Genomic DNA, 24,939 nt, shown 5'->3' with positions numbered 1-24,939 from the left:
ATGGTTGCGAGTTGCGATTCGCTCGGGCGGGTCATAGCGTGAGCGGATTGGCTCGGGCTGCGCGGCGCGCGGTCGCACCTGCTCTTCAGCGCCTGCATCCCTCGGAGCGCAAGGGGCGCATGCGCAGTTGAATTGTGGGCGATGCGCTGGGAGACGCGGCGGGCTTTGCCAGAGAGACGCGGACAGGACTTTCTGTTTTGCCGGTAACTGTCTTCCCGGGAGCGGGGTGTCCTCGCGCGGCCGAGCGTCTCTGAGTCACTCTGGGAGGGCTGCCTCCGCTCGCTGTGTGCGTAGTGGGGCTCTGAGCATCACCGCGCGGGATCGGCATGGGGCTCTGCCCGGGTCTCCCTTCGCATCCGGCGGGGGAGCGGCGGCGATGGGGCAGCTGCTCTCTGGGTCACCCGATAGTCGGCGGCTCCGGGCGCATAGGGGCGCGGCGGCCCTCAGGCCGGGGCTGCGCAGGGGAAGTCGGGAGTGGAGGCCGCTCTGCTGCTGACCCTCCCCCACCCCGCCGGTGACTCTTCGGCGTGCCGGCCAGGCCGTTATTTTACCGTTAGAATGTCAGTGGCCTGAGGAATCCAAGCGCCGGCTGAGGGCGCTGCGCGTTCCCTGCTGGATACGCGCCGAGCGGGGTTCCCCCTTCCGGGCCGCAGTCTCGCGCCCCCTCCAGCGCGGTGGCTCCAAGCTGACATGACGTCTGATTTCCTTCAAACTGCCCCCTGCCCCCGCTGGCTTCCCCGGCAGCACCTGCCCGCCTCTCCCAAGAGCGGCTCTGGGACCTAGTGGGACCAGCCAGTGAGAACAACAGCAATTAGCTCCGCATGCGGGGCCGGGAAGGCGGAGACGCACAGCAGTAGCTTTACAGCTGGGGCGGGTATCAGATGAACTGGTCCTCTGAGGGGGGAAGTCACCTGATTGGCTGGTTTCTGTCTGTCGGTTAGGATCAGTCAGACTCAGACCCTGGCGGTAGCTGCTCTTGTGTGTCTGCTGCCAAGCCGTGCTGCAGGCAGATACCTGGGGAAAGGAGGGGCTTGGGAGGGGGGGCTGCTCTGCTCTGCTCTGCTCTGGAAGGCCCCCTCCTTAACGACGACTCTATGAAAGGTCTTTGTCAAAACGTAGGCCCTGGCTTTGGGGGTATGTGATGTGGCCCAGGTGTAGCTTCTTGCTTTAATCATAGATATCCATGTAACATATATTTTTCAAATCTTACTGGTTAGCTGCACTAAATCGGTTGTTATGCCAGGGCTTTCTCCATGTAATCCTAATATTTTAGGATTTAACCCAGCCCAGTAAGGAGATGTCACTGCCTGTCCTGTAATGGTGGGTGCCTTCAATATGTGGCAGCTATGGCTCAGAGCTCAGGTGCCACCAGCCTGCAGACAAGCATGTGGTTCCCTGGATGTTTGTGTGCTGTGAAGCCCTGGTTCAGTGCTCTGACTCCAGCAGCTTGCCAACAACACAACAGCCCCACGCTTGTCTCTGCTAGCATTAGTTACTACTTGTAGAAAGGCCCGTGCACCTCCCCAGTCCTGAATTTCCCAAAAATCTGTCTGCCAGGAAGAGTCCCCCTCCACACACAGCTGCTGCTTTGTCTGCAAAATTCACTCCTAAGATCACAGAATAATATTCCTTTTTGCTGTGTGTTATATTAACTGCTTTAGATGTAGACAAAACATCATTTCCCATAGAACTGCTGTTGGAATACTATCCAGCACATCAACTTTCTAAGTTCCCTCTGGATCTTCCCACTCTGCATGTACTTTAACTAAAGATAAAGTGAATTTGTATCACCCCAATGCTAGGAGTTCTGCATTCTCACCAGAGAGCATATCCGTCTGTTTAACCATGCTTTCCCTGACCAGAGAAATCAGTATACCACTGTCTCTCCATCAAATACTTTCTTTGTTAAAGCTGCCAAAGTAAATGACAAATACCAAATTAACCTCCAGTGGGTCAGACTTCACAAAATTAAGCAGGTACCTCTTGGGATTCTGTGTTTAGAACTGGTGCATTAACTTGGGCTAGACGGATATGGGCTTAGCTTCTTTCATCCTAGGGCAATTATTCCTCCATGACCACTATTCAGTGAAATTACAGTTGAAACCCCTTGGACTGTTCTCCTCTACATGGAATTTGCCAGTGAGATTCCCAAGAGATGATATATTCTGGAGCCCTTCTCTGTATGGCTAGCACTCACTGGAGACACTGGCTTTTATATAGGAATCAGCCAGATCTGTGGCTTTTTGGATTGAATACAGGGAATCATCCCAAATAGCATGTCTGACTTCTTCAGAACATATGCTCAGGATCTGCTTCTGTGCAAAAAAGATCAAACTCTCTATCCCCTTCCTCTTGACCCATTTTTTCATCAAATCGCACAGTTTATACACACATTCTCTGATTCATCTCGTCATTCCGTTTGAGTCTTCCAAATTTTGTTCCATGCACCTCAGGAGTAATCTGGAATCTTTGCAATACAACCTTTTTTAATTCACCATTCAATTCTTGTTCAGTTTCTACTCCATTAAATATATGTAAAGCTTTCCCCAAGTGTTTACTAATCAAAGTTGGGACATTTTTGTCCTCTGGAACTTTATGGATGGATAGATCCATCAATGGCTATTAGCCAAGGTGCACAGGGATGCAGCCCCATGCTCTGGCTGTCCCAAACCTCTGACTGCCAGAAGCTAGGACTGGTTGACCAGAGGAGGGATTACTTAATAATTAACATTTTCTGTTCATTCCCTCTGAAGCATTTGGCACTGGCCACTGTTGGAAGACAAGAAATTGGGCTAGATAGACCATTTGTCTGACCCAATATGGCTGTTCTTATACATGTCACATAATCTTTCAAAAGTGGCAAAGTATTTTGCAATAGACACTGTTTTGGGGTTTTTGTATGCAGAACTCAACTTATCCCAGCTGAGTGTTCCTTGAGGGGAGAGTACCTGTGGGCTCTGGGATCTGTCCACGTTTCTCCATCATGGTTAGGTTATACAGCCTCTCTTTCTCTACGGTTTTCTTCTTTCAGCTGAATGGCTCATTGATATGTAGCTGCTTCCTTCTCTTTGTGCTTCTTAGCTTCCAGGACCTTCAGGTGTGCTGCTTCTTGCTCCTACTTCTCTTACCTAATTGTGTGAAAAGTTTAAATAACTTGCCTTTCATTGCATAACGGCTCTGTGGCTGAGGCAGGAATAGAATCTGCTTCTCTGGGTACGGCTACACCTTGGCTGCCATCAGATTGATTTCTCTGGGTCAACTGAGCGGTCAGTGAAGACCTGCTCAGTCGATCCAGAAATCGACTTACTAAGACCACCTTCTCAAGTGGCATAGCGCTGCATTGACGGGAACACGGTTCCCTTCGGCACAGTGCAGTGAAGATGGCACGCAGAAGAGGAGCAGAGAAGTCAACGGGAGTTACGCAAGTTTTTTGCATAGCTTGCGTAACTCCCGTTGACTGCCACCAAATCCCGGAGGTAAGTGTAGACAGGGTTTCTGTGATGGCAGTCAACTATCTCAGTCATGATGATATACTTTCTCTTTCTGCAGCTCCCTGCCTCATTTGCTACAAACCTTCCAACTTTTGCAACAGATGGGGGGGTCCTACAGACAGCAGCCTCATTCACTGTGTAATCTTGAATCATTCCTACAGTACTGAATGAGGCAGGGGTTCTGTAGAAAAATTAGTATAGGATGGTGTAAATAAAGATCGTATCATAATGCATGTGCACAAAGGGGATGGATTAAGGTTGCACCAGGCACTGAAAACATGATTGCATTTGATAGCTGTTGGAAGAAATAAGGTGAGATGGTCCTTGATCATGTTACTAACTACAAGAACATTTGGCATCCTTGGTCAGAGGCCAAGGACTGAATAGACATGGAGACTAAAGTACTCTTAACCTTAGAAGTAATTTTCTTTGGATCAGGGTTCATTATGCAGTTTGGATAGCATGGGGAAACATCTGCTGCCTGTGCTGTGGTCTAAATAAGACTTCAACCTACTCAGATTCCTTTCATGTGCAATTAATTCACTAAAAATTATTTTGGTGCTTTTGAAATAACCATCTTTTTACTGTGTTCTGTGCTTTGTTTGAAAGTTTGGAAAAAGATCACCTTGTGTGTATTGTCCTTCTAAAGTTGATTAGGGTTAAGCCCACTCATTGCTTCATCACAAATGTTAACAAATACAAATGTGTTGAGTCTCTAATCACTAATTAACTAGTTGGCCCTACATAGAAATGACAGAAAATCATAATTTTTTATTTAATTTTGAGCCAGGCTATTTAATTCTTTTCCCAAAAGTCTTTGGTTTAAGTGCTTTCTTCTCTGGACAAAGTAAGTACTTGGACTAAATACCATCTGTTCAAGGAAGAATTGAAGATGGAAGCTCTGTTAATTACTAAACTAACTTCAACGGGTAGAGTAAAAAATTATTGTAAGAAAGGAAACAAACATGATGAGACCTCCATTGAGAAACTAAAAAGGTGGTTTTATGAGGTTGTGCAGAACATAACTGTGTTGATCTACTCCTGTTCAACAGCAATGAGGAAACGGAGGACTGATCCTTTAGGTGACTGAAGTTTAATCTGTTACAGAGGCCACACATGAGACAGGTCTCAATAGGTAGTTGTAAACAGGGAATTGTCATTTAATGGATGTTTCTAGTGGAGACCCACAGGGATTGGTTCTTGGCCCTATGCTATTTAACATTTTTGTGAGGTGAGAATATAAAATCATTACTAATTAAGTTTGCAGATGACTCACGGATTGGGCAGTGGTAAATAGTGAAGAGGACAGGCTATTGATACAGCGATCTGGATCACTTTGTAAGCTGGGTGCAAGCTGCTAATAGGCATTTTAATATGGCCAAATATAAAGCCTTTCTTCAAGGAACAAAGAATACAGTCCATACTTATAGGATGGGGGTCTTTATTATGGAAAGAGGTGACTGAAAAGGACTTTAGGGATCATAGTGGGTAATCAGCTGAACTTAAGTGCAATGCTGTGGCAAAAAGGGCAGTGTGATCCTTAGAGGTCTAAATGGGAACACTGAGTGAGGATAGAGAATTTTGGCACAGGTGTAACTGCAGCTGGAATACTTCATCCAGTTCTGGTATCTGCAACTCAAGAAGGATGTCGATAAATTGTAAGGAGTTCAGAGAAGAGGCATGAGAATGATTAAAGGATTTGAAAATATGCCTTATAGTGATACTCAAGGAGTTCGGTCTGTTTATTGCTACAACGAGGTAAAAGGATGACTTGATCATAGTCTATAAGTCATTGGTGTGACCCAGGGACCCCTTGATGCCAGCTGGTGGTGGGCTTAAGGGATACATAAGGGTTTACAGAGATCACCTGGCTCCGGCATCTATATAATAGTTTGCTGAAGAGTGGCAGGCAAGGTCTCTAATGATCCAGTAGATTACTGGTTATCAATCACTTCAAAATGTATGTGTGGATGATATTTAAGGAGTAATGTATTGATACCTTACAAACACAGTTTTCATTATGTAAATTAAAACAGGTCATCAGAAGGCAGGCAGGGGATAGTATACTATTCTCTCTGGCTGTTATTGTGTAGTATGTTTCACAACTTAAGTCTGTTTGCCTTACTGAGCCTAATGCTAAGGAACAAACTGTGAATTCACATAAGAGGAGATCTGTGGGGGAGGAGGGATACAGCAGTGGGTGTCCAATTTGCAAGTAGGGACAATGAATTTTTGGGTTGTATATTGTGATGCAAAGAGAGACACACACTCGGCTTGTTAACTGAGTGAAGGGTATTTCATGAAAAAAGGATCACAGCCTTTCTGGTTGAAAAACACTGGTGAGCAATACTGTAGAACAGGATGGGCAAACTTTTTGGCCTGTGGGCCACAGCTGTGTATATAAATTGTATGGTGGGCCACACAGAGGAGCGAGGGGAAGGGGTAGGGCTGTGGGGGGTGGGAGAGTGGCTGCCATGTGATGCTGCTTGTGGCCGGGAGCGGCTCCAGTCAGGGTGCCACTGGGCCCACGTGGTGGGAGAAGGGTGGGACTGGGAGGGGGAGAGGTCACTGCTGTGCCGCAGCCACTACTTGAGCTGGAGGGCCTGATTAAAAGCTTGGATGGTCCACAGTTTATCCACCCCTGCTGTAGAACGTGACAGTAATTAGTTAACAGGCCTTTCTTTTGTTTCTAATATTTCTACTTGCTATCATTGAAATCTCTACTTGGTTAAACTTGTTTTCACTATAAACATAACTAAGTGCTGTGTGTTAAACAGAGTGGTGGTCTGAAGGGAAACTAGTAATTTACTACTTTGGAAGCAGCAGATCTGTGAGTGACCAGGGGATGTTTGGGGGATAGAGAGTGCCTATCACTAACCTGTAGAGAGTGAGTGGGGCTTGTGTAGCTGTGGAGGGAAGTATTTGTGTTGCCTGCGGCTGTTGGGTTTGGGGTGCTGTGCCCCGGCAAGCATAGACAAGGCTTCTTCATGCCAAGGACAAGTGGTAGCAAGGTACCTCATACTCTTGGGTTACCCCTAGGGAGTTTCACAATGGGAAACAAAAATTTGATCATAGAGGGCTTTTCAATCTAGCAGACAACAGGCTAACAAGATTCAAAGGCTGAAAATTGAAACTAGACAAAATTCATTTGGAAATAAGGTGCAAACAGTGCTAAGGCACAAAATGAGTTACATCTAATAAGGGACATAAAAGGCAATAATTAACCACTGGAACAACTTAGAAAGGGTTGTGGTGTTTTCCATCAGACAATTTTTAAATAAGCTGTTTTTCAAACAGGAATCAATTCAGGGAAATTCTATGGCCTATGTTATACAGCAGGTCAGACTAAAGGTCACAGTGGTGGTTTCGCCTGGCTTTATAATCATAGAAATGTAGGGCTGAAAGGGACCTTGAGATCATCTAGTCTATCCTTCCATGCTGAGGGAGAACCAAGTATACTTAGGCCATCCCTGACGGATGTTTGTCAAACCTGTTTTTAAAAACCTTTAAAGATGGGGGTTCCACAACATCTTTAGATAATCTGTTTCAGTGCTTAACTAGAATTATAGTGAGTTTTCCTACTACTTAACCAAGCTCTCCCTTTGTTATGCTTATAAAATAAACAGCAGGGATCTTATTCAGGGGGACAAGGCAATATGCCATGTTTATTGTGAATACAAAAATTTCAAAAAGCAATTGTGTGTGTGCACGTGCGCACAGTTCTACAAAGATGGAATATAGTTACCAGCCTCAGCCACCTGGCCAGTGGACTAACATGAGCAACTAAGCACAAGGGAGGGAGCAGGATCTGTCGGTGCACACTTTTGCTCCTGGAGGATGATTGTAGAACCAAACCCTCAACTTTTCGTCCCCTTTTTATAGGGGTAAGCTCATTTGCCACTCTGAGTTCTGTTTCATCATGCTGCATCTGCATCCTGTTGTGATTATCAATCACCCATATTTTGCAAACATGACCATTGGTTTCCCCCCCCCCCCCATAGTTCATCTTGTTTTCGTCCTTCGAGGTGGATCCCCAGGATCATCAGGGTGGGCAGTCTTCAGCCGCCTGGGTTGTAAAAGTTATCTTCATTTCCTTGAACATCCGAGGCTAGTGCCTTTTCCCGTCACTCTCTGGTCTCTCATACACACATCACTCATTCATCTATTCATACCCTAATCTCTTAACATTTACTTAAAACCTGTAACTGGAAGACACGTGTCCTTCAGAAACAATAACATTTCTTTTTATCTATAATTTTCACTATTATCACAAAACATCCTCATTTAACATTGAATCTTTCTGTTTCAGAACATTTGCTGATGTTACTTTAAGCAGTGATCTTAAAACATATGTACTTCAACAATAGCAACAGTTTCACAGAATGATCTTTGGTAATTTTACAAACAGGATAATCAATGACCAGCTGTTAGTTTTGGACAACTTATCAATAGTCAACAGGCCACCCTATATACCTAAAATGCAAAGCCTCATGGAAACTGCTGTGTTGGTTTTTCACGTACCAAAAGAATAAGGGTATTTCACACAGAATTAATATAACAGAATCAAGCTTTGGGCCTACACCTTGCTGCAAATCAAGAAGGAATCAGCTTATCCTACCCTCAGTGGACATGGAGAACAATTGATCATCCTCTTCATAACAGCCCTTAACACATTTGAAGATTATCAAGTCCTCCCTGGTCTACATTTCTCAAGACTAAATGTACCCATTTCTTTTAAACCTTTCTTCATAGGTCATGTTTCTAAATCTTTTATTTTTTTTTCCACTCTTCTGGACTCTCTCTCCAGTTTGTCCACATCATTCTCAAAGTGTGATGCCCAAAACTGGACACAGTAGTCCAGCTGAAGTCTCACCAGTGCCAAGTAGAGGAACAGTTACCTCCCTTATCTGAAATGTGACATTCCTATTAATACAGCCTGGAATATTTGCCTTTTTTGCACCCACTTTATCGTAACTTCATGTACACCACGTTTCCCTAGTTTTGGTTATGAGACGGTCATGAGGTACTGTCAAGATGTATCATGTCTTCTGCTTTTCCCCCATCCAACAGGGCAGTAACCCTGTTAAAGAAGGGAAATTAAGTTGGTTTGGCATGTTTAGTTCTTGACAAATCCATGTTGGCTATTACTTATCCTATTATCCTCTAAGTGCTTACAAATTGTTTAATTTGTTCCAGTATGTTTCTAGGTATCAAAGTTAGGCTAACAGGTCTGTAGTTCCCCAGGTCCTCTGTTCCCCTTTTTAATGATAGATTCTATGTTTGCCCTTCTCCAGTCCTCTGGGACTTTAGCTGTCCTCCAAGAGTTTGAAGATAATTGCTAATGGTTCAGTGATTGCTTCAGCTTATTCCTTATGTACCTGAGGGTGAATTTCATCATGCCCTGCTGACTTGAGTGCATCTAACTTGTCTTAAATATTCTTTAACTTGTTCTTTACCTATTCTGGTTTGTGTTCTTTCTCCCTTGTTGCTCTTATTAATTAAGCATCTGATCACAATTAACCTTTTTAGTGAAGACTGAAGCAAAACAGTAATTAAAACACCTCAGCCTCTTTGGTGTCATTCATTAGCCTTCCTTCCCCGCTAATAACAGACCTACACCTTTGTCTTTCTCTAGCTCCTAATGTATTTATAGAATCTTTTAATTGCCTTTTATGTCCCTTACTAGATGTAATTTTCATTTTGTGCCTTAACGTTTCTGATTTTGTCCCTACATGATTATGCTGTTCTTTTGTATTTATGCTTAGCAATTTGTTTCCACATTTTGTAGGATTCCTTTTTGGTTTTTCAGGTCAGTAAAAAACAAACAAAAAACTCCCAATGCACCCATATTGGCCTCTGCTATTTTTTCTTTCCTTTGCATCGGGATAGCTTGCTGTTGTGCCTGTAATTGTCTCATTGAGAAACTGCGAGCACTCCTGAATTCCTTTTTCCCTTAAATTTTCTTCCGATGGGACCTTACCTACCAGTTCTCTTTGAATTTCTTAGTCTGTGTGGGTTTTTTTTTTTTTTTTTTTTTTTAAGGCAATTATCCTTATTCTAGTGCTCTCACTTCTTCCTTTCCTTATCATTTCGTGATCACAAGTTGCCTTCCAATTTGAACTTTCCCAAATCCTTATCTATGGTCTGGTTATAGATGGTTTCAGAGGTTTTAATAGAAATCTAAGCAGTTGGTGGTTCAGTAGTGTCCCTAGACCTTATTTACTGCTCACTATTCAAACTCTACTATGAAGAGAGACTTATTAATTTGCTAATTTTCCTATTGCGCTCATCAGAGTTCTACAAATATTCACTAATCTTCTCAATTTCCTAGACTGTTTTTTTCAGCTTGCTTTTTTACAAATCTATCATGTTGACCCTGGCATGAGTTGCAACCTTCAGATCCACCTAAGACCTCTCTGGTACTTGAGTTAGCAGAGTAACTGATAGCAGTAGTATGTGGTTGTACTGTATAGGGACCAGTATTGGAGGGGGATGAGAGACATACATTTTGCCATTTGGCTTCACAAATATTTGCTGACAGCAGAGAAATGGTGAGACTACAAGCACTTTGGGTTTCGTTTCAGACCCTGGAAGGGAGTGTTCTCCAGTGGGCACAGACTCTTCTCCCTGTTTTTTTCCCAAGCTTGATGCCTTTTGCCACATCACTTCCAAACTGCCTCTGCCCTGTTTCTTCTCCACTTCTAGCTTCTTCTCCCAGTCCCATTCTTTTTGCCTACCCAGTCCCCACTCCTTTTGCTTTTCATCCCATTTCTAGTCTCTTCCTATGGGCTCAGTGAGTCAGTCTGCTTTCCCTGTCAGTCCCAGTCCCCCCACTCTCAGCTCCTTTTTCAATATGTCTCTCTCTTCTACCTTTCTGGGGTCCTCATCCAAACTCAGTTCCCCCACCTCTCCCTCGGTTTTCTGTCCCAATTGCTTTGCCTAGTCTCTGTCCCCTGCACCACCAACATCTGTACCCCAGTTTCTTGGCAGATCTCTCCCCAAAGCTCCTTGTCTAATCTCCATGTCCCTCCTCCAGCCCATTGGATTCCAGTCCCAGCCTCCCTTCCAACTCCCCATCAGTTTTCTCCCTTCCCTCTCTTCTCTCCCCCCCACCCTCCCCCCGACTCTTTTGTCCCAGTCTACTCCTTTTCCTTCCCTCTAGTCTAACTTTTGTGCCCTCTGCATTCAATCATTTTTTATCTCCTCCATAATGCCTGGGCATCAACCGAGGATGTCACTGAGAATGCAGAAGTGACAGGCTTCCTGCTCTCAGTCCCAGTGCCTGGCCCCACCCTACCTTGTCTCAGAACAGCTGTTTCAGGGAAAGTCAAAACATAAGACTTCATAAGGCTCATAGCCCTGGGCTGCAGCATTCTTAGTAGCTCTGTGGGGATGGCACATATGCAGTCCAGTCACATGTAGAAGCTGGGGCAGGGGGTGTGCATGCCCAATCTGGTCAGCACCGAGAGCTGTGAAAGGCTTGAGTATACTCAATGAGGACAGGATCTTTGGAGATGTTAGCTGTTATGCCCAGTAGTGACTTGCAGTTTGCACAAGCTCTAGTATCTTTTCAGAGGCTTATAACTTGGCCAAATTTGGGTGAATTTTTACAGGTGCAAAAGGCCTGATGCAAAGGCCACCCTCTGCCAAAACACAGGGACCTACAGCATTTCAAAGAGAAGATTGCCAGAATTTTTGAATATGGGCACAACATTTTTCCTTAGCCTCTTTTGTGTACATAACTGAATCGTTTTTGCTGAAATCTTACAAATGAACTTAAGATGCCCAGCATGGAGAACTTCAGCCCAAAAGGGTAAAGTTTGGCAAAGTTATAAGCAACTGAAAACAGGTTCTTAAAATGAAAAGTGTTGTCAATCTTAGTATAAAACAATTGCTTGCAAAACTTGCAAATAATATAGATTGGTGAAATATTAATGATGGCAACCATTCAAACTGGATGGCTTAAGGAAGGTGGGCTCATTTGAACAGCCTGTCTTTTTATTACAACCAAATGCAAGGTCCTAAATGTCGGAATAAAGAATTTTGATATAAGATGAGGCCATATTCTGGAATGTGGTGATGCTTAAAAGGACTTCTGGTCATAGTAGATGATATAGCTAAGAAGGTGAATATATACAGAAGGGGATATCAAGTAGGAGTAGAGAGGTAAAACTGCTTCTGTATATGGCATTAGTGAGACAATTACTCAAATACTATGTCCAGTTCTGGTGTCCTCATTTAAAAATAATGCTGAATAATTGAAAAGGGTTCAGAAAAGAGCTACAAAAATGATCTGAGGCGTGGAAAACCAGGCTTTATATTCAGAGAGAAGAAAAAGAGGTGACTTGATCATGGCCAGCTGGAGAAGGGTCTATGTGGGAAAGAGATTCCTAATAGATGCTCTTTTCTAATCTAGCAGAAACAGGCACAATGCAATTCAGTGGCTGGAAGATGAGGCTAGCCAAATTCAAACTAGAAATAAGGTGCACATTTTTAATAAGGTGACTAACCATTGAAATAATTTACCTGGGGAGATGGAGTCTCAGTCGCTCGAAGTCCTTTAAACCAAGACTGGCTGTCTATCTAAAAGATATCCTCAAATTGACATTATGGGGTTGATACAGGAATTATTATGGCTTGTGTTATGCAGGTGTTTAGATGATTGTAATGGACTTTTCTATCCTTAACTTATGAATCTGTGAACACTAACAGGAGTAGAAATTGCAGACTTGAAAAATGACCTTAGCAAAATATGGAAACATAAGGCTTCAGAAATCCCCAAGACAAGTATCTATCCTAGGCAATGCCATTGACATCCACAGAATCTAAGCTTTCAATTAAAAAAAGATATTTGCAACCTTACAGTTATGAAGAGAGCCTTCCTAATGTGAACAGTATAAAAGTAATGCAGTTATGTCTTTCTGAATCTGCAGAGATTGCTCCAGTGCTGCCACGGGTTGTGTGGAGGGCGATAGTTGTTGTCAGGGGGAGACTTTTTCACTCCCAGACCCTGAAGCAGGAACCCCTTTGGGAATCCAGCCACCCTAGCAGAGGGTTGCATGTATGTGCATGTGTACACAACACTCCATTCCAGAAAAGAGCTCTATGAATGTTTGGTGAGAAGGCAGATTGGCCTTCGGCTACTCTAGCAGAGGATTCTGTATAGGTATGGGGGGCTAACAGTATAAACTGACTTGTTGAACAGTCTCTCAAACAATAACAATGGATGTGGCTGGGAGGCATTAATTTTGGAGTGAGGAGTGGTGTCTATGGGCCCAAACTGAAGATTGAACAGGAGCAGTTGTGGCTTGAAACATTAATACCTTTTGACCTGGTGAGTAGACTTAGTCATGGGGCTAATGGGTGCTGGAAGAGAAGGATTAGCAAGTGGTTTTTTTAGAATTTGGAGCAATTGACTGGAGGGAATTTTAAAAATGAGGTATAAAATGGATAAAAATTGGAGATGATGCTAAGAATGCTTTTTGTCTTTAATTATGACTCACAGACACAGCTACTGAACTGTGAGGAGAGAAAGTTACTGTAAGTTCATTTTCAGAAGAGGGTCATCTGATTATTGGAATGTAAATACTGTTTTCTTCATCTGGACTATCATTATTATGTAAGATTAGAGAACATCATGGGAGAAGATACATAAATAGACAGTGTTTCCCTTTCAGTGATAGTTGAAGATTCCCAAAGGTGTTTGTTTTGGGGGGGTTTTGGGGGTTTTTTTTGGTTTTTTTTTTTTTTTTTTTTAATGGTCAGTTTTCTGATATGGCAAGTCGAAGGAGGGTTTTGTGTGTGAGTTTTGTGTTCGGAATAGAGGCAGAAAGATAACAAATTATTTTGTGAGAAGCCCAGAAAGAGTTAACCGTAGCTATGATCTGGCATCTTGTTGGACAGAGGCTGGATATGAACCTTCCAAACATGTGCACTCAAGGTCATACCCCAAAACTAGCTTTAGCAAGTGTTAAAACAGATTTTTAAATCTTGCCGAGGCCATCCAATGAAACAGCTGTTGTCTGTGCAGTAGAAAAGTTGCCTAACACCAACCAAGATTGTCTCCATCTGAGTGGTATCTATAAAGTAATCAGATATGTATGTTTTGAAGGGACTTCAAGAGGTCATCTTGTCCATTTTCCCTGTGCTGAGGCAGGATTAAGTATTCCTATACCATCCCCGGCCAGATATTTGTCTAACCTATTCTTAAAAACCTGTAATAATGGGGTTCAGTATATCTTGGATGCACCACTTATATCTGACTTTCCTTGGATAGAACAAGAAGAGAAAACATGTTGCACTGCCTTACAGTTACTACCTTTTTAACTACACTATTAAATGTAATCATTTTGTTAGAATGGTTTCATGAGGGTTATCAATAGAGCCATGCAAATCCGCAAATATATGCAGACCATTTTTGCAGATTGCAGATTGGATGTGGATACAAATATTGTATCCACACAGGGCTCTAGTTATCAAAATTGTCTGTTTTTGAGCTTTTAAAAAATGTAGATAATAAAATGCATATCCAGTCTTTGTGCCATATTATCTTTAAATGGTTTTCTCCTGTAGCTGTTTCTCCTGAAACCTTTCTGCAAATGAACTGTTAATGAAGTAAGCTATATTTTTTGCAGTGATGATATACTTATTAACTCTGCAGATAACCAGTATGCAAGTCCGGTGGGAATGGCTGTGGTGGAGTGTCTTGTTAGTCAGCTCAATAAGTGCAGAAATTCATGATGAAGAAATCCAGGATGCAGATGTTGAAGTGGAGGATTTTGACAAGAACTCGCAAGAAGCTGATCTTGACAAAGGCAGCTCTTCTTCAGAGGTAAGGTTATTGTTGACATCAGCCAAAACTTAAGTTTTATAAAATGGGTGGTAATTCTAAGGAATACAGAGATTTGATAATGAATATATAGAGTTGACAAGTTATGTGTAGCTGCTCAGTTTTTTTTCCTTTAGTTGCTATGTGGCTTTAGTTGTGAGGGCAAGCCTTATGTACGAACCCCATTTACCAGAGTAGAAACTCAGGCCTTCCATTGGCAGGAGTGCTCCAAAATTAGAATATGGCCGATGAATGAATTGCAGAGCTTGCAATGGGTTTGCCACATCTGGCAAATTACTTTGCTTATTGTGAAGAATGTGGAAAACGTCTATATTTTTGTGAAAATGATGTGACTTGGTTTACCTGTTCATTGTTATATCGCTACCTACTTGGTCTTAAGGAATTTAGCTCTTTCCAGTGGGTGAGATGTTGATAGGAACAGTCAACATGGATTCACTAAGGGAAATTCATGCCTGACCAACCTGATTGCTTTCTATGAAGAGGTGACTGGCTCTGTAGATGTGGGGAAAGTGGTGGACATGATATACCTTGACTTTAGCAAAGCTTTTGATACAGTCTTTCACAGTATTCTTATCAGCAAGTTAAATTAGTATGGGTTGGATGAATGGACTATAAAATGGATAGCAAACTGGCTAGAGTATAGGGCTCAACGAGTAGTGATCAATGGCTCCATGTCTAGCTGGCAGCCGGTCACAAGCGGAGTGCCCCAGGGGTCGGTCCTGTGGCCGGTTTTGTTCAACATCTTCATTAATGATCTGGAGGATGGGGTAGATTGCACCCTCAGCAAGTTTGCAGATGACACTAAGCTAGGGGGAGTGGTAGATACCATAGAAGGTAGGGATAGGATACAGAAGGACCTAAACAAACTGGAGGATTGAGCCAAAAGAAATCTGATGAGGTTCAACAAGGACAAGTGCAGAGTCCTGCACTTAGGACGGAAGAATCCCATGCACAACTACAGACTGGGGACCGATGAGCTAGGCAGCAGTTCTGCAGAAAAGGACCTGGGGGTAACAGTGGATAAGAAGCTGGATATGAGTCAGCAGTGTGCCCTGGTTGCCAAGAAGGCTAATAGCCTATTGGGCTGCATTAGTAGGAGTATTGCCAGCAGATCGTGGGAAGTGATTATTCCCCTCTATTTGGCATTGGTGAGGCCGCATTTGGAGTATTGTGTCCAGTTTTGGGCCCCCCACTACAAAAAGGATGTGGAGAAGTTGGAGAGAGTCCAGCAGAGGGCAACAAAAATGATTAGGGGGCTGAAGCACAAGACTTATGAGGAGAGGCTGAAGGAACTAGGCTTGTTTAGTCTGCAGAAGAGAAGAATGAGGGGCGATTTGATAGCAGCCTTTAACCACTTGAAGGGTGGTTCCAGGGAGGATGGAGCTAGGCTGTTCTCAGTGGTGGCAGATGACAGAACAAGGAGCAACAGTCTCAAGTTGCAGTGGGGGAGGTCTAGGTTGGACATTAGGTAACCCATTCCAGTGCTCCTAGTGAAAAACTTTTCCCTAGAGAGGTGGTGGAATCTCCATCTTTAGAGGTTTTTAAGCTGCGGCTTGACAAAACCCTTGCTGGGATTATTTAGCTGAGGTTAGCCCTGCTTTGAGCAAGGGGTTGGATTAGATGACCTCCTGAGGTCCCTTCCAACTCTGATTCTATATATTCCTGTAAAACCAGAGGCTGAAAAATTTGGGTGAAAGAAACAGGGAGGCATGTTTCCTGAAAGAGATGGGGACTTTTTCACTGCCAAGACCAACCAAGTTGAAGGGTGCTGGATAGAGGGGTCAGAAAGGAGTCTACATGTTCTTGAGGAGAAGCCATGTCAGGGGAAGAGGAAGGATCCTGCACTCCTTAGACTCTGATGAAATCCCAAACAATGCTCAAGAATGGTTAAGAGACTGAGGCAGGGAATGGTACAGGTATTTATTATTTTGTATGGATCTGTGTATCTGTTGTGATGTCTAAAGTAAAGAGTGGCTGTTTTAGAAATCCTTAGGAAAAGACCACATCTGTTTGATTTAACAATCATGTATCTTTGAATGGCTAAACTAGAGTTCCCACTAGAGTGATGCTCTCTCAAAAGGGTGTACTTAAGCTATTGAGGGGGCTCAGTCTTTGGGCCCGAAGGCAGCTGAGCTAAGGGATGCCAGACAGTCTGTGCTCAAGAAGGATGCCGGAGAGGTTGGATCCAGAGACAAGGCTGGAGCTGCTCTGACCAAGGGCCTTGCATGTGGGTCCAAATGCACAGCCTGGTGAATGCACAGTGTGGGGAGCTTGACCAAGGCTGACATTTATGCTTAAGGCTGGATCTAGCAGCTTCTCTCATAAGTACCTACTAGTACTACATGTATTTCTGGAAGTTAAAGAAGAAAACGTTGCTTGGGTTTATTCCTGTTTCAACTTCAGTCAGCTTCTTAGATTCAGTGGCTTCCATTCATCCCTCCAGCTCCCCCAGTGTCTTGTAGATAATATATTTAAAATGTTGTTGCTGTAAATTACATCAGATTTCATGGGGTGGGGGAGTATGCTTACAAAATACAGCCGTTTATGCTGTCTTTTAGATATGCAATAGCTTATGCTGTTAAGCATCACCTACTGAAAATATTAGTTCCTGGATACCCAATAGATGCTTAACTTCTATATGTTTAGGCACAGAACACACACACCTTTTTTTTAATACTTAGGAGAATATATTCCTTTCTTATAGTTCAGTCTGTTTAATGGAATCTATTTTCTGGCCTGGGCACTTGCAAAGCTAATAGAGACAATCATTTTGTGCTGGGCAAAAACATCTGTTTATCATGAACTTTTTAAATTTAAACTATATAACATAGAAAATGTATCTTGACTAGCTTTGGCTTGTTACTACCTAGAAAATACCATATATGTTAAGTTGTTGGGGTTGCATCAGGTATAGTACATACATCATAGCTCATACATCCAATTATAACTTTTTGCTGAAATATAATAAATGTATTTCTGTAAATGTCTTTAGGTTGTGTACAAGACTCCAAAGCCTACTGGGGAAGTTTATTTTACAGAAACCTTTGACGATGGAGTATTGACTGGGTAAGTGTTCATAAAAGATGGCGTTATAAACCTTGAATTTCAGCAGTTGGAATAACTGATAACAGCCAGAGCCACTCATGATTCACTGACGACAGCTTGGTTATTCTCTAATTTTAATAATGTATTTATCAAAGATATTTACAAGAAGTTAGAAACGGGAAAGCTCTATTAGGTAGTCAGTAGGTCTTGCTTCAAATAGAGTACTTACTATACTTTTTTTTGTTGTTGTCTTATTTGGTTTGAAGTCTCCCAGTCACTACCTTTTGAGATGTCCTGTTGTAGAATAATCTCTATTTATAAAGACTTTCCTTATATTCAGTGAAAATTTCTCATTCATTTATCCTATTCTTTGCTGCATACCACTTTATGCTGTTCAAAAAGATTAGACATTTACATGGATAATGAGAATATCCACAGTTATACTGGATAGCATTAACATCTTATATAGGATACCTTAAGGGCATGATTGACCAAATTTGACATGCTAATAACTTTTGGGATCCCCTTATGTGTTTGTAACACACAACACACCTATATACACAACTGCTCCCAATAGTATAAAGGTGTTATCACTACTGCTGGATTTGTGCTTGCTTTGTGAAAGGCTGAATACCGTGTTTTGCATTGCAATATCAGTCTCCATGAATACAGTGTATAATGACAAGTGCTGACATAATCTCAACTGTGAAAACTGTCGCCTCCCTGTCGTTCCAGAATACACTGATCACTGCTTAAGTGGCAAATTTGACTAAATTCCTATTTATTTTTCTGGCCAAAAGCAAAGTGTTTTAGAAGCCCCCTAACTTACAAGTAGTGCTGTATACATCATAAATCTTACTTGAGTATCTTTTTTGTCACCATCCACTTTGATGTGATCAATATGTAGTATTTAGCAAGCCAGTTCTGGGACATGTCTTGAAGTTAGTTATTATACAAGCTTGCTGCCAGTAGGCCCAAGTCAGACATGCGTTTGTGCTTGGGGCAAGCAGAAGATGTGGTTCCAGTGGAAATCTGTAATGAGCAAATTCATCCTGATGCATAAGCAGATGTCTGAACACCTTGCTTAGCTGAGTATTGCCTAGATGTAGGAAACTATGCCAGGAGAAAATAAATTAAGCTGAAGGTTCAGTATAATGAAGTCTCTGAGATGCGAACAATGCTATGAAGTTTGAAAGAAAACCTGTGCCTTTTTTATGATGAACCGGCCGTATTCTTGGTGCCCCTTTCCTCTTATGGAGCTAGAGAGAGTTTTGAACATCACCGAGAACCAGACTGAGGAACCAGGAGACTGGGGAGGAGATTGCTAAAACAAGATATGTGCGGCAGGGTCACTAGATCCAAGAGACCATAGCGGAATCCCAAACCTCTTCAGAGAATCTCAAGCTAAGAAGTTTCAGGAGGATGACTGCTTGGGAGATGAGGAGCCCCTCTGTACAAGGTATGGCTTTTTGTTGTTGTTTCAACTGATAATGGCTGGCTTTGCATGCTGTGGGGTTTGGCAGAATGGCTTTTTTCACTCTGCAGTTATAAAATTAATTGGTGCTGCCACACAGCTGCAAAAGCCTTTCTGCCATCCTCTGGCTTCTGCTGTAACACAAGTGGCTACTCTAGTTTACTTCTTCCAGCTTCATCAAGTTCGCAGTCCTCTTCAACTCCTCCATATTCAATTACAAGAGTTATTGTCCTAAATAAAGGCGAAAGACCCTGGGCCCAAAGCATGTCACAGTAAGGTGCCATACCCACTCCCATCTCAAAATTGCAGTCAAACGGGGAAAAATAGTCATTCCATCCATGTATAGAAAAATGTTGAAACAAGCACATTTCATGGCGGTAGTCTACATATTGGGTGCCATAGCCTCAACATGTACATGGTTTATGTGCTGGACCAGAATATTTAGGCTGGTTAGGCCTCAATCCTGTGACTGAATCTGCATGGACTGCCTAGAGCCCCTTTATCTCCATGTCCATTGCATGTAAGTGTTCACCAGCAAGGATTTGACTGCAAGATCAGGGTGCTACTTGGTTAGATTGTCCGATCTAGCTGCAATCCCATTTCGTCCTGCCTCTTTAGTTAATGCATGAAATGCAGGAAAAAGTGCTATTGAATAACAAACTGTTCCACATCTACCACAGTTATGTGGAGGATAGGATAATGGTATTGTCAAACATCCCCCAGCCAGCAAATTCAGGGCAGCAATCTAATGGAAAATTTATTTTAGACATAATTTTTTTCCCAGTCTTCTGTAAATCTTCGGTAAAGCCATTGCTCGGTTTTAGCAGTTAAGTTAGGGCCAGTGCTAATTTCACAAAGAAGCTCATTATAACAGTCCTGAAGCCTGTTTTCTGTTGTTACATAAGTTTCCACTCTAGTTATTCTTTTATCAGCCTTACCCCCTCACCAACCTATGGCCTTCCTTCACCATTGCTAAAATTCATAGTACAACGATTCTGTTCAGGCATCGGTTAAGCCTGCAGTGACTGTTTCGTTAGTCCCCTTTTCTATTTTAAGTTAGGAAGATATTCTTGGTTTCTCACCAGTTTGAATCCTGAGAATAGAATACCTAGAAAGAATGTTTTGGAACTGTAAACTAAACAAATGTTTAATGTTTAATTAAATTTCCCATTCTAAGGATTGGCTGTGCCATTACTAAGTATCTCTCTTTGTATTTTTCCTTTCAGTGTTGATTATTATATCAAGGCCATGACAGCGCAAGAGAGGATCATATATCTGACACTTAAAATCCAGAACACTTGACCAATCGTGGGAGAAGGAAGCTGAAAATGAGAAGCATGGTTTCTTGATTTGCAGAGGAACATGAAAAGGGACTCTAATAAACTACTTAAGTTAGAGGAGGAAAAAGCCACCTTTCTGCTGAAAGATGAGATGGATGTATGCCTTTGTCTCTTCTTTTGCCTCATCTATCGTGATAAAAAGAGTGAAGCTGCCTGAATAAGGTTTCCATAGGGAACTTGAGTGAGAATGTTTGCAAGGACATAGGAACTTGTGCTATTACTTCAGCAACAGGCCCTGCATCTGTCGACTGTGTGGTGTATTGCCTTCTAAGCAAAACTGCATGATACAAGACAATAGCATCTCTTATTGAATTGCCCCATACTCTTCTCTCACTTACATTTCCATGACACTCCATCCTTGCTAGAGAGCATGAGAAAAGGAACTTGAATCCCCTGGATATGTATTTCATGTCCCATTAAACCATATTTATCCCTAATGTTTTGTTACTTTGCACTAGATACATATTGCATTTGGCCCGCTGGTTTATATGAGTAATGAAGCTGATTTGCAACATTTATCTGTGACCCAGTCTTTAACTGTCGATACATCTCTTAACTACAGAATAGCCTCTCTTACTCAGACTCATAACTGTGAAGACTAATGATGAAATGAAAAGCAATACCTGTGATAAAGAAATTATAAAAAGGTAAAACCTATCATTGGCTAAGAAAAGCAATAGTTCGTCACAAATGCAAATATCTAAATATTTCATGCTTCTACATCATTCGTCCTAACCTCCACACTAGCAAAATGTGTGTGAAGATTCCAATTTCATTTGCATTCCTAATGTAGGTAATGTTGGCAGAAGCCACCACATTGGGTGGCACTGCTATTCTGTCCAGCTGTGCATGACTTACTGCAAGGCCTTCCACTTCCTCCCTCTACAGACACTTCACAAAAATTATACAGAACACAACAGGCAGATAGTTATATCCACATTGCTGATTTGCAGTCAGTAGGAGTCAGCAGACCTATCCAAATGCACTCTGCTACCATCCTTCACTAACTGAGTTTGTAGTTGAACCACCATCTGTCTGGGTTTGTGTAGTGTGGGTATAACTTCATGACCCAGTGGAGCAGTGAGTATGCATTTAAAATCACTGGGATGGAGATCCTACCTCACAGTATTGATGTTTAGGGCAAGTGTGCACCTCTGTTCACTTTTTAAAAACCCTGGACTTCTGAAAATTCTTGCATCTGTGTACTCTTCCTAGCCGTCCTACCATATGTAAATATCTAGGAACTGGCTATGATGAACCATGTGCATCTATCATAGTGATATAATTTCTTGTTAATGTAGCATTAGACTTGATGGAGTGGGCACAGAATAGACATGAGTTAATTTGTAGTTCCAGTACAGTTTGAGGGAAGCCAAACTGTTCAGATTTCCTAGTGCTCTATGGTGGGTCTGGCACTGCAGTACCGGGGGCTAACTTCCCAAGGAAGTACAGAAAAGTCCTCTTTCTCACTTGGAAGAGCTGCACTCTCTGCCGTTCATTTCAGGTCTCTAACAACTGTCCCACCAATTTGATCGTGAACCTGACCCAAAATAGTAGTGATCCATGTGATTTAGCATTTCTAGTGTAAGTTCATGGAGGGGATCTGAGCTTTGCAGCATTAATTCCTTTAAATATTTAGTCACATTCTCTGGTGCTAAGCATGTACTCTGCAGCTTTTTCTGGTTTATCTGAGATGCTTGTTAAGTGTTTTTCATAGATACAACTGCCTGTAAAATGTATCCACCTTAGCCCATGTATTACTCAACAGCCTTAAAAATAAATAATGTGTTTTTTTGTTTGTTTGTTGTAAAAAATGCAGTGTTGGGGTTTTACTTTGTGCATGGAAGGCTAACCAATCTTGTCTCTGGAAGACAAAGGGAGGGAAAGATTTCCAAAGTCGAGGATCTCTCAGAGACTAGCCTGGCATCAGTTCTTTCTGGCTTATATTGAGGGAGCACCAACTTGAGTTCATAACCAGTTCACTGTGGTAGTTTATCATGGGTGGAGAGACAGTTTCTCAGGTAACTGGAACCCAAATCATTTGGGCTACATAGGTTAAAACCAACACCTTGATTTTCACTGTAATTGATTAGAAGCCAGTGTAGATCACGGAGCACCACTTAATGTGCTTATAACATGTAACTCCACTTAATTGCTGTGCACAACATGGTCACGAGGTATGGCTCTGCAAACAGCACATTAACAACAATCTAATCTTAAAATGACAAAGATGGGAATAATTGAGTTTGAGTCTAATTGGAGACAAGAGGTTGCACTCTTGGCTACAACCACTTGTTAGGCCTCCAGGAGTAGCCCAGGATCTATCCCAATTTACAGATCTGTTTTACAAACTGTAGTCATACTTCTCCTGATGGGCAGCAATATAAATTCAGTCAGCCCTCCCAGTTGCTTCCCTCAGACCCCAGGAAATCACAGCTAGTTAGCTGTCATCTAGGCATTGGACAGTTCATTCCATTTCTCCAGCTTGGTGTCATCAGCATCCTGAATTAACTGCAGCCTGCCTGGGTCTCCCCACTGACCTGCTTAGTGGCTTTATATACGCTGTGAACAAGAGAACTGACAGTCAATTCTTGTGGCACCCTGCAAGAAGAGAACACCCCTGGATAGAGGAAAAATCCACAATTATTCTTTGTTATCTCAGAAAGATAAGAACAGAATATTGAATAACACTCACTTCACTTCTGCTAGCGTCTGCAAACAAGCCAACAAAATCTTGTGTTGAAACATACCATAGGCTACTGACAAATGTCAAAGCAGCAGCATGGATACTTTATCTTCATCCATTGCTAAGAAAGTATCACTTAACGCATATAGTGCCATCCATACCCTGTATGCATGGTTATAGCCAGATTGAAGGAAATATGAGGATTCAAACTGCCAGAGAGTTGCCACAGCTTTCTCAGTTGATTTTTCTGTAAAAACAGGATGTGGGGACACTAATCAATGCCAGATTATCAGCATCAGGGGTTGATTTTCTTGAGCATGGGCCCACAATAGCTACTTTAGTGTAGAGGTGTATCTTTCAACCTGGCTAGTAGGTTTAAGATTTGAATTAGTAAGTGTGGTTGAAATTACTGGGATGATTTTTGCCACTGGTCCAGAGATGAATATAATCCCTATAAACACCTTATACCCGTGTAATTTTAAATCCCTCTGAGCATCTCAATATCTCAGGATAACTTTTTCACTTTCAATCCTGCTGAGAAAGTATTCATATTGAAGCACTGGAAAGCAGAAGCCAGATTTTTCTCTGTTCTGTATCGCTGTATTAGGCAGTTATCAAAAGTTCAGATTCATAGTTTCAGTTATGGCACAACAGGTTTTAAGTCGTTGCTTTTATTTATTCCCTGTGCTGTTGAAATAATAGCCAGATGCAAAAAATAGGGAAATGATATTTAGTGTTCCCTACTGAAAGGTGAGAATGAAAGAAGTGCTATGGTCTGTTGTCTTTGGAGTAGAAAATTGATAACTGAATACATTGTCTGTCTATTCCTTAATGTGCCTGGAACTGGTGATGGTGAGTTATCTTTTGAAATCTCTTATTTTGCAAGGAAAGTGGGGAAAACAATATGTCAGTACACAAAACTTAGGATAAAGTGGAGACTAAAATTTCAGATACTTTGTCTCCAAAAAAAGTATAATTATAGTTTTAATTTTTCAGCATCTATCACTGAAGGCCTCTGGATCCCTTAAACTATACATGCAGTAAACATACAATTATGATTAGTGTGTAACTGTTTGTTTGTATTTCTGGATTAAAATAAACTGATATTTAGATACATTGGGTTTTATGTCAGTTTCTTTCCCCCTGCTCCATGGTGTCATTACAGGATAGAATTAAGGTTTGGGTGCCTTAACTATGCATTTCCTTACCTTGACATGTTTTGGAATTCTTTAAATGTAACCTTAAATCTAAATTTCCCGGATTTATAATGCTTATTTTTGAGATAATGATATTATGTTACTATCACCATTAAATGACTGAAATGTAATCTCAACCTTAACTCATGTGACAGGTTTTTGTCTGGAAGAGTTTTTTGTATCATTAATTTTACACTCATTTCAGATTCTTATTAGGACCTTAAAGTCCATAGTAAATATGCCTGTGGACTAGCCACAACCTATTTTAATTTTACCTAACTATTATTTGTTCATGTTCTTTAAATTACAAAAAGATCAATGAATAGGGTGACTTCACTTTGTCAAAATATCCTTATTGTGCATTTACTGCTTAAGTAGCTAAAAAGATAAAGTAATTCTTTCTTCCTTTATTAAAAAACAGTTCAGTTTTATTTTGTTTTCTTGTCCTTATTTCACAATTAAACAAAACAATTGTTTTTTCCCCACAGGTGGATGTTATCTAAAACCAAGAAAGAAGACACAGATGAAAACATAGCTAAATATGATGGTAAACGTTTATTTTATTTTATTAGTTTTGATTAGTGTTGTGTAGCTTCTCTGTCTCAAAAAGCAAACTTTAACTATAGCTTACATTATGCTTTTATCTCCGTAAACTTGCTGACAATGTTCAAAAAAAGTCTTAACATTAGCATGCATAAAGTTAACAGGAAATATTTCATATTTAAGTATCAGGATGTGCAAAGAGGGGAGATGTTAGCTGGTAATTCTATTAGAAAATAGTTAGAAACAATCTTGAGTTATCGCAGCAAAGAAAACAATGCTAGAACATCTGCTGACATCTGAGTAGCCAGTGGCAGC

At 41.7% G+C, this 24,939-nt stretch overlaps 1 protein-coding gene across 5 annotated transcripts in view; it reads left to right on the top strand.

Annotated features, from left to right (window-relative positions):
• Positions 1 to 24,939, top strand: part of CLGN (calmegin) — a 59,069-nt gene continuing 34,130 nt past the window's right edge. For 3 of the 5 annotated variants that reach the window (XM_067567995.1, XM_067567997.1, XM_067567996.1), the window contains exons 1-4: positions 1 to 203; positions 14,152 to 14,322; positions 17,333 to 17,406; positions 24,570 to 24,628. In XM_067567995.1, coding sequence (XP_067424096.1) covers positions 14,161 to 14,322; positions 17,333 to 17,406; positions 24,570 to 24,628 — 295 coding nt within the window. In that variant the 5' untranslated portion in view covers positions 1 to 203; positions 14,152 to 14,160. Of the gene's footprint in view, positions 204 to 14,151; positions 14,323 to 17,332; positions 17,407 to 24,569; positions 24,629 to 24,939 lie in introns of those variants that run through there. The other 2 variants (XM_067567999.1, XM_067567998.1) reach the window with 2 other exon arrangements.

This window comes from Emydura macquarii, unplaced genomic scaffold (genome assembly GCF_026122565.2).
Source record: "Emydura macquarii macquarii isolate MOO-44397 ecotype Brisbane River unplaced genomic scaffold, CSIRO-AGI_Emac_v2 contig_2834, whole genome shotgun sequence".
Classification (NCBI taxonomy): Eukaryota; Metazoa; Chordata; order Testudines; family Chelidae; genus Emydura; species Emydura macquarii.
Note: the sequence above shows the minus strand (reverse complement) of the source record. Positions and strands in the feature narration are given on the sequence as shown.